General features: G+C 44.7%; 1 protein-coding gene across 15 annotated transcripts in view; it reads right to left on the minus strand.

Moving 5' to 3' along the window:
* The window catches only part of LOC111254245 (uncharacterized), a 143,383-nt gene that overhangs the window by 79,082 nt on the left and 45,512 nt on the right, over positions 1-18,789 (minus strand). For all 15 annotated transcript variants that reach the window (XM_086976117.1, XM_086976113.1, XM_086976112.1 and 12 more), the window contains 17 exons: positions 18,468-18,756; positions 18,116-18,221; positions 17,813-17,914; positions 17,539-17,610; positions 17,141-17,237; positions 16,735-16,886; positions 16,350-16,543; positions 16,045-16,143; positions 8,956-15,764; positions 7,685-8,739; positions 7,367-7,547; positions 6,742-7,234; positions 5,303-5,471; positions 3,005-3,082; positions 2,584-2,821; positions 2,290-2,458; positions 59-1,038 (listed from right to left, as the gene is read on the minus strand). In XM_086976117.1, coding sequence (XP_086832243.1) covers positions 59-1,038; positions 2,290-2,458; positions 2,584-2,821; positions 3,005-3,082; positions 5,303-5,471; positions 6,742-7,234; positions 7,367-7,547; positions 7,685-8,739; positions 8,956-15,764; positions 16,045-16,143; positions 16,350-16,543; positions 16,735-16,886; positions 17,141-17,237; positions 17,539-17,610; positions 17,813-17,914; positions 18,116-18,221; positions 18,468-18,756 — 11,283 coding nt within the window. The remainder of the gene's footprint in view (positions 1-58; positions 1,039-2,289; positions 2,459-2,583; positions 2,822-3,004; positions 3,083-5,302; positions 5,472-6,741; positions 7,235-7,366; positions 7,548-7,684; positions 8,740-8,955; positions 15,765-16,044; positions 16,144-16,349; positions 16,544-16,734; positions 16,887-17,140; positions 17,238-17,538; positions 17,611-17,812; positions 17,915-18,115; positions 18,222-18,467; positions 18,757-18,789) is intronic.

Genomic DNA, 18,789 nt, shown 5'->3' on the forward strand with positions numbered 1-18,789 from the left:
TTCGTTATTCACTTCATATTAAAGTTTAATTAATTCAACCGAAAAAAAACAATCTTACTGGGAGCGGCGGGTATTCTGCAGCGGAACGTAGCTGGCTGACCTTGTTTCACAGTGAGATCCTTAATTCCATCAGTCACTTGCGGTCCCTTAGCGGACATATCTACAGGAGCCTGCATGGCTTGCACAGCGGCCGCTGTGGTCGCACTTGATGGCTCAACAACGACCTGTGCCATACACCGGGCCTCGCCGGCTTTATTGAGCGCTACGCATTCATAATTAGCAGAGTCTTCAGGGACGGCATTAAGGATAACCAACGTGCACTGATCGGCTTCTTCATGTATCTTATGTCGCTCATCTTCAGTCAGTTTTTGTCCAGAATGTAGCCAGTAGATGTCCATTGGTCGGCCCCCAGAGATGCAGCCAGAAAGACGGATAGTCATACCTTGCTTGGCACGTTGCGATTGGATTGTCTTGGTGAAGTTTGGTGGAGCCATTCCGGCACCAGCCTCTTGCCGTTCTTGGACGACGAGGTTTGCCGAAGTCTTTGCACTTCCGCCACGGTTCTCAGCCTTTACGGAGAACACGCCACTGTCCTCGAGATACACTTCGCGGATAATCAACACAGATTTGGAGGCCGTGGTGGTGATTTGGAAATCTTTCGAATTTTTTATCGTGAAATTCTCTCGGTACCACGTGATCTCAGGAGGAGGGTCACCGGTAAATTCGCACTCGAATTTTGCACTTTCACCTTCCGTGACGCGACAAGGCTGAATTTTACGTGAAAATTGCGGTGCCTTCGCTGGCTGCACCGGACCTTCCACTACCCGTTCAGTCGTGACTCCTTTGTGTCCTTGTTCCACAGTTTCAGTGACCTTCTTCCGTTTGTGGATTTCTAGGTCGTCATGGAAATGCTTCTGGATTTGTTGCTGTGTGGTTTGTGTAACCATTTTACCTTGTACCGTCGATGAAATAGCTTGACCGAATGACTGTGCTGGAGCCGTGGGCTGCTCGCCTGCTTTCTGTTGTCGAAGCATAATGCTGTAATGAGACCCACACATAGCGATTTGGATGCTTTACTTCTACTGCTTGGAATAGTTCACTAGTACAGGACTATCCCACAAGAGTTGTTCCCAACGTTTGTCTATCGAGTTTCTCGCCGGCCTAGATAGCGTCTGCATAAGCTCTTCTTTTCGTACTTATCATGAAAACATGTGCATTCTCTTTATAAAACAAATTCGAATCGTCTTCGTATGCCGTTATTAGCTGGTACGGCCCTCAAGGGTCCTCTGTTATTAATAGCACTTGGCATCAGAAGAGACGTACAAGTACCTTCTCAGAGTCTTTCGAAATCATAACCCGCCGATTAACTCGTGAAGAATTTCGTTCAGGGATCATTTGTAGACGCTCGGAGCAAATTTTATAATATACTAATTAAGCTCGTTGGAAAAATATGGTTTTTGCATGAGTTAAAATTTTAGTATAGGACAAAAACAAAAAGAAATGTAACGCAGTTTATAGACTCGACCTTTTTCGGACACGCCAATAAAAGCGGACGTTTTTTTTCTGGTCATCTCAAAGACCCAACTGCAGCAGTAAAAAAATCGATACTTAAAAGCCAATAAATGAAACAGACGTTTGATCACTCCCCAGTCCCTATCTATGCATCGATCTAAGCAAGAATATTTATGACGCCTGTACAAAAATACTTCTCTTTATCCCTTGTTAGCAAAGTGACGACCTAGGTATTCATTCACTGCATGTATAGTCAATGATAGATGATTAGTGAGCAGGCCTCGGAACATCGTTATAGAAACGAGTTGGGAAAACTAGTCTGTTTTCTGTGTTTCACTTCTTCACACTTCAACGTTCGCTGCTTTAGCCGCGTGAGCTTTAGCTGAAGCAATTGACACAACCAACCTAAACTAGGTGCATCAAATATGGTCACAGCCTTAGCAAACATGTACCGAGTCAGCCGACTATGTTAGAGATAAGTCAAGCTTTTGTAATGGCAGACCCATGATCGTTAGTCTACTTGATTCAATGTTTTTGTTTATATAGAAAACGACAAGATTTTTGGCTTTTGAAACACGAGCATCTGTACGGATTTCATAAGGACTCCCGTCAGTCAAACCTCAAACCTCAGACCCGCAGTCAAACCGCAAAGAAACCCATAATTGTCCAGTTGACAAAAAATATCGAATGCTATCAGATTCTTGTAAAGTTACGTGAACAATGTCTCATGACGATTCGATATTATATGTCGTAGTATAGCAAACATCCAATACTCACTTCTGCTTTATTTGCTGTTGCTGTTGTATGAGCTTCTGCTGGCTGCTTAGCTGTTGAATCATCGAACTCTTCTGCTCAGTGACCGTTTTCGACGTTTGTGAGGCCTGCATCTCGTGTATTTTATCCAACTCTTCGGTAGTAACTTGTTGTTTAACTTGTTTCTTTTCGCCTGAAAGTGAGATCATTGAGAATTGAAAATATCGAGGAAAGTGCGGGCTCTTCTGCTACAGGCAGGGTAACAGTCCGTGTGATCTGTTTTAATAGTTATATGCACATAGTAAGTTATACGATTACCTTGAGCCGTCCGTTCGGTTTTCCAAACATTAACTTCCTGTCCACCAGGAAGAACTTCTTCGAAGATACGTTTCTCTTCTTTCTTTTGACGATCAACCTGGTAGCTGCGAATATCGCGGTCATACCATGGATTTGGCGATTGCTTTAGCACCGCTCGATAGTCACTTTGGTGCTGGCGTACTTCTAATGTCGTAAAGCAGTAAGCCTCACCTTCCGCATTACGAGCAAATACTTCGACCTAATCGGGTGTTTAAAGCAGTACCGAAATAAATGGTCATCTATTAATTTGTTTAATGAAGAAATTCAATGGAAAGAAGGAAATAAATGTAATCTTTTAAGCAAAGTGCATAATAACTTAATCATGTCATTGTTATTGTACCTAAAATGTAAATAGTACATTTTCATTTCTTCTGACACTAACCTTTCCTCCGTCGTATTGTCGAGTTTTGGGAATGTCGAAATGGTAGATGCCGTCGAAGGTGAGCTTGTACCTTGAACCCTGGAACAGAAATGATATGTCAGGGGTCGAAAAGGCTACTCACTGGGCATACAACAGTTAAACTTCACATATTGTATTCCGGTAGGGATAAAGCATCTAAGTGGCGCCTATCTTTGAACGGAACTTGAACACAACACAACCATTCAGGATGCGTCAAGAGAAGCACAAATATATTACATAGAACGTAAGCTCGGACAAAAGCGTATTGACTCGGACAGAAAATACGGCGGCACCGGTATAACTAATGTATAGGATGGCATTGAACAATGTTCCTGTGGCATGTAACAGTAGTAATATAACAGTAAAATGTAGCGGTGTTAAGTAAAGCTCGTCCGTTGTGGACCCGTCCAAAGTTCACATTGTAATGAGACCTGTTCTCAAAGAATCGGTCGCCGAAAGCTTCTTGATTTCTATAATCACCACCACCGCTTGTCGCGGTGGCTGTCCTTGCGGATCAGTTTCGTGTTGAACTCGCAGATCCCATCACCAGGGCCTCCACAAAGCCCTACCGAGGCTAGGCTTAAGCCCTACCCTGGAAACCCGATAGCAAGGACAGTCAGCTTTGAGACGGGTCGCACAAAGATAATGCGAGCGAAGAGACCGATGCCAGACGGCACAGCCTACTAACGCTTTGGGAACAAGCAACCAGCTAAGCGCGATACATTTCCGGAGATTTCTGATGAAGAATGCCAACTGATCAGGAAACTCTGAATGTCTTTCGTGGGGAGGCTGCAATCAAAGGGTCAGGATCTAAATTTTCAAACTATTTTTCATCAGCCTTCTGTATCTAAAGCATTCAGAATGGCCATAATTTGCTGGTAAAAGCTCGTAGTTTGGTTTATCTGTTTTACTGAATAAGCCGTCGGCGTCTGCTGCGCAACAGAGCTCGAACAGAACTTTTACACCGACGGGGTAGTTCGGTGGTTCAAGACGACGAGCTGGAGATGGATCGGGCGCAAGACTGACGTTTCGGCCACTATACCCTCTCAAGATATTCGATCAGGTTCCCCGCACTGCTCAAGGTGAGTGTTAGCCGGCCACGGCGGGGCCACGGGTATGCCTGCCACAAACGTTCAGTAAGGCAAAAGACCCATTCCTACGAAAAAACTTCCTATCTTGTCGCTACCGATCGCGAAAGCCTAAGAAGTGAAAACACTATCATTCGGAAAGCTTGAAAACGTTGAAATTTTAAGCAGGAGATTTTGTTTTTAATCTCAGTAATACGTCATACGGATATATGTGTTAGTCGATTGTGTGTTCATTTATTCCCATGCAGGTATAACGTAAATGTGACATTTCTTCACTTTGTCTATACTACTTGTTGATTGGCTTGCAGCCTTTGTTTTACATGACATTATGCCCAATCTGTTGCTAAGCTAATATAAAGGAACCAGAGCATGTTCTTTCACGCGTCCATAGACAGGACTTAAACATAATGAACGTATACTTTTGTAAACGCATGTCGGTATCTTTCGCATATCACAAACGGTCATTTCCTATCAGTTCAGCTTGCGACAGTGTTAATGCTTCTCTCTATTTAGAGTGCTTTTGGAAGTTTCTTCAAGTAGGAACGAGCATAACAAAGGGCTCAATATGAAACTAACTAGAGGTTCTGATTGTAGCGCCTTTCACCACTTTGAATGAGCGTGATCAAAGCCTGGAAACCAGTATCTTTCAGAATCAAAAACCGCCGTTCAGTGTATTCTCGAAGCTCAACAATAGTCTTCCCATTTACGCATGAAGGTCTACGTGAAAGAATACGGAAAAAGTCGTCATCGATTCACGCCTCTAGAACAAAATCACTTAGAATAACCGGTGAGTTTATCCCAACGAAACCGAACATGGACGACTGATACATTAAAGCCTTGGCATATATACATATATTTAGGCACCAAACTTATAGGCCATCGATCAGGGCCAATTGCTAATCGGCTCAGCTAACTCTGTGCATAGTATAATCGAGAAAAGCCTGAGATAACGATAATGTGGCATTCTGAGCCCGTTATCTAAAAGTCCCGGTGACGCTGTCCATTTTGCCGGTCGTTCCTATGGAAGGGCTAGTGGAGAGAGTAAACAATTGCTGTAGGAGTACCTAGTAGCTCTTCCAAATGATCTGGTTAAATTAGTTTATCGTATCGCCTATTGTGTATCAGGCAAATCCGGTCATATGCAAACAGTATATTATTATATACAAATAGATGTCTTGTGACAAATGCTTACGTTAACGACGCTGTTTCCATTGAGGACCCAAATGAGTCTAGGTTTCGGATGACCAATAACGCGGCACTGGAACTTTGCCCATTCGCCCTCGACTACGACCTGCGGTTCAGGTTTTTGGACGAACATAGGGGCGAACTTTTCGGGCGCCTGTTCGATAACGGTTTCCGTCCTGCGAAAAATAGAAGTGGGTTAGGGTTAAAAAACAAGGTTATGTATTTCTGGCATCTTATTCACTTTTATATATATATAGTAGTATACACAATAGAGTGCTAGGCCTAAACACGACGACACAAATACATGATTATTAACTTTATGGATGTTCTGTTTCTCAGACGTTATCTATAGTTGTCATGTGATAACAGTAAACGACTAGCCTTATTTTTAGTAAATAGCAATAGACTAACTTGTAACCAATTACTAAGATACCGAGCTGGAACATTAGGTCTTCTCTGATTCAGGTCTTTTGTTGAACAAAATTTATTGCGCACATAATCGATTTTCCATTTCTAAAACTGCTTGTGAGCCCTCATGTGGGAAAATTTTTAGACCTAATAGGGCATTATCTGTCACGAATTTTATCACCCGCTTATATATTATAGCTCTGTGCAGTTCCCCTACCTATTTGTCCTTTCACAGTGAACACGTCTACGTGCATAATAGCATCGTTCAACATAGACCTATCCTATGTACGAGCCGCCGACCTATCACGTGTAACAGGCTTCTCAAGATGATGTGTTTCATACGAGAGTTTTGCACTGATCATTATTTATGCGTGCGTATTTATTACGTTGTGTGTAACGCGATGGTCAGAAGGTTCCATAGCGGTATGTAGCTTATGTTACTGTTGGACGTCACAAAAGTTGCTAGGAGCTGTTAAAAACCTCGGAAGCCGTATCATTTGTACGCCGCTTTCTACCTGAGAGGCGGTGGCAATTTCGATTCTTCTAAAACTATGTTCGCGCTTAAAATTAAGCAAGTACTACTAATAACGAATATCTTCAAAAAAGTGGATTCAATTTTATAGAACGATAGAGCTTAGGTCCTCCAAATCCTTAGCAAAGGCTGCAAAGATTCATATCATCGATAGTAATATATATAAAACTTTATATTTCTCTCTCGTATCTCCTTAAGACGGAGTTACGTTGATTTGGCTGCACTACCTTGACGTGACGCCTTCACGGCTTTCATTGTGTTCCATTACGGTACAGAGCAATGTTCTTGAAATAGGAAAACAGAAAAGATATTGGTCGTAACATCGTGGCGTCTCCCATTGTTGTGAGCAACCATTAAGCCTAAGCGTTCTTGACGCTTCAAAGAAATTATATGCCCTATGAAACGTGTCAGTTATCCACTGGAATCATTTCGTTATTTAAATTGAATTCTAGTGAAGTTCCTGCCTCGATGAATATGAAGCCTAGGCCTTTTGTAGCCTCATATACCTCTGTTTCGTAATCTCCATTTCGGCAATTTTCCGCACGCCTTCCTTCATCGTCATGGGCAATTGGGTTCGATAGTCGAGTTTTGGTTTGCCCATACATTCGAGAGTTGCCCGTGTTTGATCGGAGCCAAGTTCGCTAACAGCCTTTGCTACGTATTCACCCGAATCCTCAGCGTAACAGTATAGAATGTCCAGTGCCACAAAGCCAAAATCGTGCGTGGTCTTATAGCGATGCCCAGATATGAGGGGAGAGCCGTTGTGGAACCACTCGACACGCAGTTTTGGGTCGGAGGTCGGCTCTAGACGACACTCAAAATGTGCACTGTCGCCTTCCTTCAATCCATGTTGCGGTTGGATTTGCGTGATGAAATGAGGCGGTGTCGGTGGCTTATCGTCAGAGGGTGTCTGATGTGTCGGTGGATTCTCCAAGCCACGTAATCGAGCCAAGTCAATGCTCTGAGGCAATTGAGATTCCAGAATAATGTTTGCTTTCGCTGCAAGTCATAGATACATAAAAGTTACAATTAGTAATAATCAGAACTTTGGCGGTGTCTCTACGGCTTTTTTTTTACAGGAACGTTCTCACCAGAAAGCGGCGAGCAAAAATAATCGAGGACGACGCTTACATTTTACGGTGAGTGTGCACTTTGTGGTATCCGATCCCCACTTGTTTGTCGCGCGACACATGTACTCTCCGCTATCTCGGGGGAACAACCAGTCGATTTCAAGTACAACAAAACCAAAGTCATCAACTGTGTGAACTCGGGAGCCGGTGATAAGAGGAGCCCCGTTCACAAACCATTCCACCTGTAACGATGTAGTATAAACGTATTGAAAAAAAGATAGCCATCAACAAGATCGCTAAGCGCGTCAATCTAATGATTTAATTATCTCTAAGTATCCCTAATACATTACACACATTTTAACAACAATCTATTACAAACCTTCATGGTAGGGTCGCCGACAGGAAGCAGCTTACACTCAAAGTGTGCGTTATCACCTTCGACGCGCTCATAGGTTTGTGTTAACTGAGTAACAAACTTGGGCGCTTCGCGTTTTTCCCCTTCAAGTGTTTGTGACGTTTTCTGATAACGGGATTCTTCTAGAACCTTGATACCATCTACCGTGAAGCCCTCAGGCAGCTGAGAATCGAGAACGATTGATTGTTTACTTTTAATACTCAGCTGACAACTTACGGACGCTTCACCTTCCCGGTTGACGGCACGACACGTATACACTCCGGCATCACGGGAATACACTCCGGCGATTTCGAGGATGACAAAACCGAAATCCGAAATGCTCTTGACTCGCGACCCCGTTACGAGAGGCTTACCGTTATGGAACCAGTCGACGCGAAGGTTCGGATCATTTGCAGGTCCTACGCGACACTCAAAGTGTGCAAGTCCATTCTCAACGAGTGAAAGGTCAGACGGGGAACTGAGGAACTGAGGTGGTCCCGTGCATGTGTATTCACGCTGTTCGATGTGTTTATGTTGTGCCATTCGTGACTCAATTTGTGCCATCTTATGGATTCCATCACGCATATCTAACGGCAATTGAGTGTCGCTAATTATGCTTCGCTTACTCTCACAATGCACAGTACATGATGTAACCGCCTCGCCGAACCGATTACGAGCTTTGCATGTATACACTCCTGAGTCTTCAGGATATACAGGTGATAACTCAAGTACAACGAAGCCAAAATCGTTAATGGTGCGGATTCGAGTTCCGGAGCGCAGTGTGGCTCCATCTTTGAACCATTCGACGGTGAGGTCGGAGTCATGTGTAGGCGTAACATGAGCTTCCAAGTGCATGTTTTCGCCTTCGCGCAGTGCGGGAATATCGTCCAGAGGTTTCGTAAAGACGGGCGCCTCCTGAGCGTCACTAACTGATACCGCCGAAACGCTTCGCATCAATGAGCGTTCAAGACGGGTGAGCTTTTCCTGTCCGCCAGCCATTTCAACAGGCAGCTGCGATTCGAGGATCAAAGTTGAGTTCGCTGAAATGATCAATTACGTGGAAAATATCAGCTACATTTCGAAGCAAAGTTTTCCCTTGATAAATTAACAACGATATAGCAGTAATTGGGTTATATACTATTATCAGGCATATAATTATTATAACTTTTAACAGTATAATCTAATTTCTTCTGTTGGTGGTTCCGTTCACCTTCACTACAACAAATTCTGAAATAATATAGGAGCAGTGGACTTACATTTGCAGGTGAGCGTTGCGCGAGTGATGTCTGTGCCATGTTTATTGGTCGCCTTGCATACCCATTCACCGGAATCCTCTCCGTAACAGTAGAGGATATCGAGTACAACTACACCAAAATCATGAAACGTGCGAAACCGGTGACCAGAACGCATGAGCTGGCCATTGAAGTACCATTCAACCCTGAGGTCAGGATCGTTAATGGGTGTAAGTTGGCACTCAAAGTGGGCACTCTGGCCCTCCATGAGGCCAGTTACGTTTTGGATATGAGATACAAACTTGGGTGCTTCTTGAATGGACGAATCGACCTTGGTCACGGTGCGCGATTTCATGCCTTCCATGCGGGTAATTTGTTCCATGCTTCGTGGTTGTAGTGAGTCAAGGACTAGTTTGCCAGAGCTAGCACAGTCGATAGTGCATTTAGTCGTGTCGGATCCGTATTTATTCGTAGCAACGCATACGTATTCGCCAGAATCCTCGTGATGAACGTAGGAAATGTCCATGACGACAAAGCCAAAGTCAGACAAAGTTTTGATTCGAGAACTCTCCGGAAGGGGTTCTCCATTTTTGAACCATTCGACACGAAGATCGGGATCGCCTACCGGCGTAATATGGCACTCTATATGCACGCTTTCGCCTTCACGCAGCCCGCTCATAGTGGATAGTGGCGTTGTAAACTTGGGTCTTTGTCCTTTTTGTTTGTCAACGCACTTCAGATCAACACTAATTTCAGCTGTACCCCACGCGTTCTTAGCCTGGCAGGTGTATTTGCCTGAGTCTTCAATGACGACGCCAAGGATCTCCATCAGAACGATTCCAAACGCATGAACAGTACGGATACGATGGCCCATTTCAATAGGTCGGCCATTAAAGAGCCACTCGACAGTCATTGTCTGGTCGCCGACGGGTGAAAGCATCGCCTCAAAATGGGCTATTTCGCCTTCGGTCATATCGGTTAGGTTAGTAAATTGTGAGGTGAACAGAGGAGCTTGTCCCCTTTCCTCTGTAGTCTGTTCAGTAGTTTTCACCATCGACTCCTCAAGCGATTGGATCGACTCGAGACCTTTAGCGCCTTCTGGGTGTTGAGTCGTCTCAATAATGCTTTTCGCCGGTTTGCATTCGATAGTAGTTGTAGTAAAGGCTTTTCCGACCTTGTTTTCAGCTTGGATTGTGTAGACACCAGAGTCACGCGCCCAGAAATCTTTGATTGTAAGGTTAACATAACCAAATTCATTGGTCCATAGAAAACGGTTGGCTTCTTCCAAGGCTTTTCCATTGAAGAACACTTCCACCTTAAGATCGGGATCAGTGGATGGTTCTACGCGGCATTCAAGGGTTACGCTCCGGCCTTCGTCCACGGTCAACTTCGGTTCAAGAAGTTGAGTAAAGACAGGTTTGTTGAACACCTTTTCAGGAACTGGCTTAACAGAGATATACTTGGTACTCCAGGTGTCCTCTACTTTCTGAATACTAGACAAGCCCTGCTCGCCCGTTGGATGTAGCGTGTCAAGTTGGACGGCTGCTTTATCGATAACCTTAAGCGAAGCTGTCGTGGTAGCTTGACCCTTGTTGTTTGTTGCACGCACTGAATAAATGCCGACATCGTTCGACGAGATGCCTTGGATATCGATCGTTACCAAACCAAAATCTTGCTTCGTCGTAATGCGCGATCCACTGCGAAGGGGTTGCTGGTTATGAAGGAATTCCACCTTCAAGGTGGGATCTTTGGCAGGTTCCACGCGGCATTCGAATCGTGCATGTTGGCCTTCGGTGAGCTCCAGGTCATTGATGTGTGATACGAACACAGGCATTTCAAAAACTGGCTCAGCTATTTCTCGGGGTGTCGGGGCCTGATATGCTTCCATCTCGCGGATGCGCTCAAGACTTTCGGGCTGCAGAGATCCAAGTAGTAACCCAGAACTGCCTTCCACCTTGACAGTACAAGTGGAAATTGCTTCGCCCGACTCATTGACGGCATGGCAAGTATAAAGGCCAGAATCCTCTGAGCGTGCACCACTAATGTCGAGCGATACCATCCCGAAGTCGTGAATTGCCTTGATTCTAGCACCAAACGTAAGAGGCTGTTGGTTCTTATACCATTCAACCTTCATTTTCGAATCTTTAGAAGGTTCTACTCTGCCTTCAAGTCGAATGTATTGGCCTTCAGAAGCCCCCTTAACGGACTCCAGCTGTTTTATGAATACAGGGCACGGCATAGACGCATCAGGGCGCTCTTCAGCTTTTTTCTGCGAGAGTTCATACTCGTATTGCTGCATAATACGATATGCTTCAGGATGCAGAGCTTCTTCCTGTACGGATGCCTTTGTTTTAACGCGAAGTGATGTGCTGGTTACGGCTTCACCGGCACGATTCATAGCTTTACACATGTACACTCCGGAATCTTCTCCACGTGCGAATTGAATATCCAGAGTAATATGACCAAAATCTTGATTGAACACCATCCGCGAGGCGTTTTCAATAACATTACCATTGCAAAGCCATTGGAATTTGAGGTCCGGATCTCCGATAGGTGTGCAGCGACATGCTAGACGTACTGCGGTGTTCTCATTAATCTCTGAAGGACCCAGCAGCGGCTCTGTAAACACGGGCTTTTCAAAAACTACCGCCGGTGCATCGTGTACTTCGTACACTTTGCCGGTCTCCAGTTCTCGAATCGCTTGAAGACTTTGTGGTTGCTGTGATTCCAGTTGGATAGAGTCCTTGCCTTTAATCTTGACATTGCAAGATGTTACTGCTTGTCCTTGGCTGCTTGTAGCCCTGCAGGTATATACACCCTGATCTTCGGGTCTAACGTAATCAATTGTAAGGCTCATAAAGCCGAAGTCGCTAATCGCATGCATGCGTGATCCCTCGTTAATAGGCTGATCATTTATAAGCCATTCTATCTTCATAGTGGGATCACCTACAGGGATTAGACGTGCCTCTAAGCGACACGGCTGGTTTTCTGTCAAGTCAGCATTCTTCAATGGTTGTGTGAATTCGGGCCTCTGGAACACGGGTGCAGCCACTTCATAATCAGTTTTGTTGATTTTTCCCTCGATCTCGCGGATGCTTTGCATGGACTGTGGGTGGAGAGATTCAAGTTGAACAGAAGACTTGCCTTGCACAGTAACATCCATTGCTGTTTGCGCCGTCCCAAGGCGATTAGTGGCCCGCACTGTGTAATTACCGCTGTTCTCAGGGTAAACATAAGCCAAATCGATAGCGACGTAACCAAAGTCTGTTGTAATTCGTGTCTTGTTGGCTGCCTGCAGTGGCTTCCCGTTATGGAAAACTTCAATCTTCAAGTTCGAGTCATGTGCAGGCTCGACGCGGCACTCCATGTGAGCAATTTGGCCCTCAATCAATTGAGTCGGTCCGCGCAGTTCTGTTATGAACGCAGGTTTCGATACAGGCTTGTCCTCTATTTCTACTTTGCGGAACTTCTCGATCGACTCAAGTTCTTGAATGCGCTGTACACTTTGTGGATGTTGCGTATCGAGAATAAGGCTGCGTCGATTTTTTGCGGAGACATTGCAAGTTGTGACAGCCTCTCCCAGCTCGTTACTGGCCTTGCACATGTAGGTACCTGAATCTTCACCATAGCAGTGCAGGATATCTAGAGCAACATAGCCGAAATCGCTCGTAGTTCTAAAGCGTGAGCCTTGCTTTATTTCAACGCCGTTCACAAACCATTCGATTTTCAATTTCGAATCATTGATTGGTTCGACACGGCATTCAAGATGGATGGGTTGACCTTCCACAAGGTTGTCGACCGATGTGAGAGGTTGGGTGAAAACTGGCTTCACCTGTTGAACAGGCTTCTCCTCTCGAACCAGTGATGCAGGTTGATCAAGGTTGTGCAGTCTCTGAAGGCCGTCTTCACTAATGTTCGAATCGGTTATGACGCCAGCCTTACCAGTAACGCGAACTTGGGATGATGTTACAGCCTCACCAAGGGCGTTTGTCGCTTTACACATGTACACGCCACTATCACGGGGTTGGACATGCGTGATGTCCAATGCTACATAGCCAAAATCGCAAACGGTACGGTGACGTGCTCCAGCTGCAACGGGCGTTCCGTTATGAAGCCATTCGATTTTTAGTTTGGGATCATTTGTCGGAGTGATCGTAGCTTCCAGATGAGCACTCTGGCCTTCAGTCAGATTATCCAGGTTGTTTAGTCCACGTACAAACTGTGGCCGTTCGTTAACAGTTTTCTCGATAAATTCAGCACGCTGGTATCCCATAGTTCCCTCAAGCCGGCGAATGGCATCAAGGGATTCAGGCTGTTGTGATTCGAGGATTAAACTGCCAGTGGCAGCCACCTGAAGGTTGATGCTTGATACTGCCTGACCCAGTTGGTTCGTCGCACGGATGGTATATTCGCCACTATCATCTGGTCGTGCAGAGAGGATGTCGAGCGCTACAAAGCCAAAATCTGTCACCGTTCTAAAGCGATGACCCTGTTCAAGAGGCTGGCCATTGTGTAGCCACTCATACTTCATTGTTGAATCGGGAAACGGTTCAACATGACACTCGTAGTGAGCAGCCTGGCCTTCGACCACCTGGAGAGGACCAGTCAGTTGGGTCACAAAGCGTGGTGCAGCTTTGCATGGCGCGTCCTCTTTGGGGGCCGCGCGAGGTTTACCCAGCTCGAGCTGCTGGATGGCATAGAGACTGTCGGGCTGCAACGAGGTTAAAACTAGAGAGCTTTCGCCCTGGACCACGAGCTGAGCGGAGCAAACCGCCTCACCGATTTCATTAACGGCACGACAGGTATACGTGCCCGTATCTTCAACTTTGGCACCTTTGAGGTCTAACGCGATAAATCCAAAATCACTGACTGTAGAGATTCGCGATGACTGGTTTAAGGGAATTCCGTTCTTTAGCCACTCTACCTTCATCTTTGGATCCCCGAGTGGTGTTAGACGGCATTCGAAGTGTGCGTTTCCATTCTCGCGAATAGTCACATTACGCATAGGATTGGAAAAGACAGGCGCCTGCGTCTGCGTCTCCTCCTGGTAAGACTTATGTTGGTAACGTGTATGATCTTCAAGGTAGCGGATTTGCGCAAGCGAATCAGGCTGTTGTGAATCAAGAATAAGGCTCTGTTGTGAGGCACATGAAAGGTTGGCAGACACGATAGCTTCACCAAGAGCGTTCGTTGCTCGACAAGTATAGACGCCGGAATCCTCCGCGTGCGTCGTCATGATGTCAAGAGCGACAAAGCCGAAGTTAAAGAGCTCAACGAACCTCGATCCCTGCTTAACAGGCTGACCGTTGTGTAGCCATTCAACCTTAAGGCGGGGATCACCTACAGGAATGAGGCGGCACTCGAAATGTGTTCGCGCCCCCTCGACAACATTAGCGTTTTGGGGTGCTACTGTAAACACCGGGGCTGTAGTAATAGCTTGATCTGTTATCTCCGGCTTAGCAAAGCGATGGCCTTCGAGCTGTGCGATCTTTGCAATGCTATCCGGGTTCTCAGTAGTTGTAATAATGGACGATTCATCGGTGGCTGTAAGCGTTGTTGAGACTTCGGCCGTACCTAGTCGATTTGTGGCACGGCACGAGTAGCACCCACTGTCAGCCGACGTTACGGAAAGGATATTGAGTGCCACATATCCAAAGTCGTGGAATGGACGGAAGCGGTGTCCGATCGGAAGAGGTCTGCCGTCCTTGTACCATTCAACCTTAAGGTCGGGATCGTTAACTGGCTCCAGACGACACTCGAAATGAGCGGACTGACCTTCAGTTAATGATTGTGGCTTGGGCTGAGAGATGAATTGTGGCTTGGTTTTGAGTAGTTCCTCGTGATATGATTCGCGTACATGCGTATGCTCTAACGGTGCGATTTGACGCAGGACCTCAGAATTCTGGCCTTCATTCTGAACTATTTGGCCAATCGAAATAACCTGCACACTACAAGATGTGGTGATCTCACCCTGCTTGTTCACCGCACGACAAGTATAAACTCCACCATCTTCCGCATAAGCCGAAAGAATGTCAAGTGCCACATAGTCGAATTCATGTGCCGGTCGGAAACGATGTCCAACAGTTATCGGTAGATTGTTTTTGTACCATTCAACCCGCAGGGATGGGTCCTGGGCAGGCTCAAGACGACACTCGAGATGGACGTTATTGCCCTCGCATGTTTCAATGTTATGCAACGGTTTTCTAAACTCTGGTCGACCAAATACTTGCACAAGGTCTTCTTCTTTACGTCGTTGTCGCGATTCTAGCCGCTGAATCTTCTCAAGTCCTTCGGGATACTGGCTTTCCGAGATAACACCTGAATGACCGATTACCTTAATCGACGCTGAGGTAAGGGTTGAGCCAAGATGGTTTGTAGCACGTACAGTGTATTGTCCAGAATCCTCTTCGGTCACACCGTTAATCTGTAGTATGATGTGGCCGAAATCGGTTTTTGTAATGATGCGCGATGCTGGTGTTAATGGGCGTCCATTATAAAGCCATTCAATCTTCAAGGTTGGATCGCTTGCGGGTTCGACCTTGCATTCAAGGAATACCTTGTCATCCTCATTGTATGGTTTGTGGATATCCTTTAATGGAGTAGTAAAGTATGGTTTAGTACTAGACATATCTTCGTCCTTTGCATGTGTTGTGGCGTGCCGGGTGCTGCGCTCGGTCGAAATGATATCCGTGATCGAAGTGCTATCGATCGAGCTCTGTGCCTGTACCGTCACCTGTTTTGATAAGCGGGCTTCTCCCATTTCGTTGCGAGCCACTACTGTGAACGTACCACTGTCTTCCGGGTACATATAGAGTACGTCCAATGCCACGTACCTTTAATTGATAATAATAATAATAAATAGGGCTTAGTTGGCATCGTCATAAGAAAATGGAGACGATCTTTAAAAAACGGCGTACTTCAATTTCGTTATCGGTGTAACAACTGTCGACTACTGTAGATCGCCAGCAAGACAACGAGATTAATGTTAGCGAATCTGGTAATCGAGAAAGGTATGATTAAATTCTGATTGAGACCAACTATCTTAAAAAAAGAACTAACAACAAGGAGCCTAATGGATATATGTCATGGATACCAAAAACATTGCCACCTTACCCGAAATCTGAGTAGGTCTTGAAGCGATGTCCTGTAATGAGTGGTTTTCCGTTATGGTACCATTCTACCGTCATCGATGAATCTCCCATTGGTTCCAGCCTATTTGAAAACCATACAACAAATAAAGAGTCGACATTTTATAATAGATCCAAATTGCTTTTTGGAACCACTTTCTATCGGGAAAAGCCTAGCTCAATACATTTTCTTTAGTAAATTGCATTTTGTTCTTCAAATTAAGTGGTTTTCTTATGTAACAACAACAAACTTGTCCTTTCTTGCGTGCTTTCTATTTGAGTTATACTCACCTTGTTTCAAAATGGGCACTTTGGCCCTCAACAAGCATGCCATTGCCCTTGAGTTCCTCGAGGAATTGGGGTCGCTGGGTAACCGCATATATCTGCTCTTCTTGTTTTCGGTCGTAATGAGAATAATCTTCGATATGTTGAGTTCTCTCCAGGCCTTGTCGATGATGTTGCAGTAAAGTGCTGCCAGTTTTAACCTAACAACGGAATAAAAGGTGTACATTAGGAAAACCGGAGATGAGGCATCTGAAATCCGGGAAACACTCGAAAGCCGGCATCAAACCTTACTAAAGTATGTTTTAACATTACGGAAACGATCGTTGAACTCACACAAAATTGTATAATCTGTTTTTTGTAAGAAAGTAACGTGCTTTTGTGTTTGTCTTACCTTAGTGCTGATGCATGTTAAATTTGCGGTCGCAGATGCGATTCCCATTCGGTTAGTAGCTTGCACAGTGTATGTGCCAGAGTCACGTTCCTCGACCTGCGAAATACGCAGAGACACGTAGCCGAAGCTGTACGTGCAATACGTGCGTGAGCCTAGAACGAGATACAGGAAAAGTTTGCAAGATGATTAGTGAGGATGTATTAACATGCAAAAAAGACAACCGATTCAACGACCAAAGCGTCATTAGAGATATGTTAGACGTTTTTCTTCTTGTTGTTAATACTTATGTCGAAGACCCTATCATTTTTATTGAGGATCTAAAATTACTCAGTGTCATTTATTAATAGTAAATCACCTACCATAATATGCCATAAAGAAATAAAAGAAAACTAATGGATTTACGTACTAGCTTCAAGTGGTTTCCCATCCTTGAACCACTCGACTCTCATAGATGAGTCCTCAGAGGGCTCCAGCCGAGCTTCGAACAGTACAGTCTTGCCCTCCTTTTAGGCACAACGTAAACAAGACAACAAATGACTCAATATGATGAGAAAAAAACTGGGGTACAGTTGAACTATAATTTAACTTAACACTGACTTATATTTGTATATTGTTCCATGATAGATACAATTCTAATCCACGAACGCAACTGTAATACATATTGCTCTTAAATACAGAATAAGTGTATGTCAGTTGGTAATCATAATTACTTCATTTTGTAACCCTAATTTTAGCTACACCCCGGACATTTATGCTCAGGTTGCAAGATAGTGCATGCTGATGCAATGTATGTAGAAGAAGTACCTGTACGTTCTGCTGATCGCGAGGCTGTGATTTAAATACGGGTGCCTGAGAAGGCTCCTCAAGGTCTTGCCACTGAAATGATAATAGAAGTTAAGATTCATTAATATTATGCGAAAATCACAGATATTTCTAATAATGAGAAATTAAATCATTGGAAATTGCTGAGAACGCCTTTGAAACGTGCATTGTATAGTCTTAGAGAAGGTCTACTAAGAACGGACTCGTATACGAGGATCCTATTGTATAAAGCTAAATGCAAAGTAAAGTAACTAACTTCGTGTCTCGTTTTGTGTTGGGTCTCCCTATAGCTTTCTAGCTGCTGAATGTATCTCTGCTGCTCTTCGTTGCCTGCTTGGTCCATTACCGGGGACACCACCTGCAAAAAGGTACACAGATAATGTAACGTTTACAGGAGGAAAATGCTTATTGCTATTCTCTAAAATCTACCTTTTTTGTATTCAATAAATGCTAACATAAATGCTATATTAACTAGTAATTATCAGATTAAAACGCTATGCAGGTAATGGAAAGAGTTTTTTTTAACATCAATAAAGTATTGGTGGCCCTATAGGCGAACCTTGAGGGTGGCTGTGGATAGGGCATCCCCTCTGGCATTTGTGGCCTTGACCATATACACTCCGGAATCCTCATAACGGAGAGTCGATATGTTCAGGGCGACGTAGCTGTAGAACAATGAAATCAAGTGTTGTTGAAAGCTGTTAGTCATAAACTGGTGATTACGAGAGATCCACACTCTAAGCTAGGACAAAAATATACCCAAAAAAAAATAAGGCGACTTGAAGGAAACATCACAGCTCTACGAGTTAAACGAAAAATATGCCCTAGCAATAACGGCAATGCAGAAATATTCTACCAACGCGGCTCATTCGTAATAAGAGAAAGTGTATTGTCCTTATTTCAGTCCTTACCCAAAGCTAAATGTAGTGTTGATCCGGGAGGACGATGTCAGGGGCCTGCCATTGACAAACCACTCAACCCGCATTGTGGGGTCATTTACGGGCTGGATCTGGGCCTCAAATCGCGCGAAGCTGCCTTCAATTATGTTTTCAAGGTTTTCCAGTGGTTTGATGAATGTTGGTTTTTGTTGTGGTCCACTGTCGTCACTGAATTGTCGTTGAACGCGTTGATGCTGTTCGAGCTGTTCGATAGCTATGAGCGAGTCTGCATTGATGGTACTTGCATCGACGGCCGGACGCGCTGCAAAGAACAAGTCAGGCACAGATATATCTT

This window comes from Varroa destructor, unplaced genomic scaffold (assembly GCF_002443255.2).
Source record: "Varroa destructor unplaced genomic scaffold, Vdes_3.0 BEIS01000007.1, whole genome shotgun sequence".
NCBI lineage: Eukaryota > Metazoa > Arthropoda > Arachnida > Mesostigmata > Varroidae > Varroa > Varroa destructor.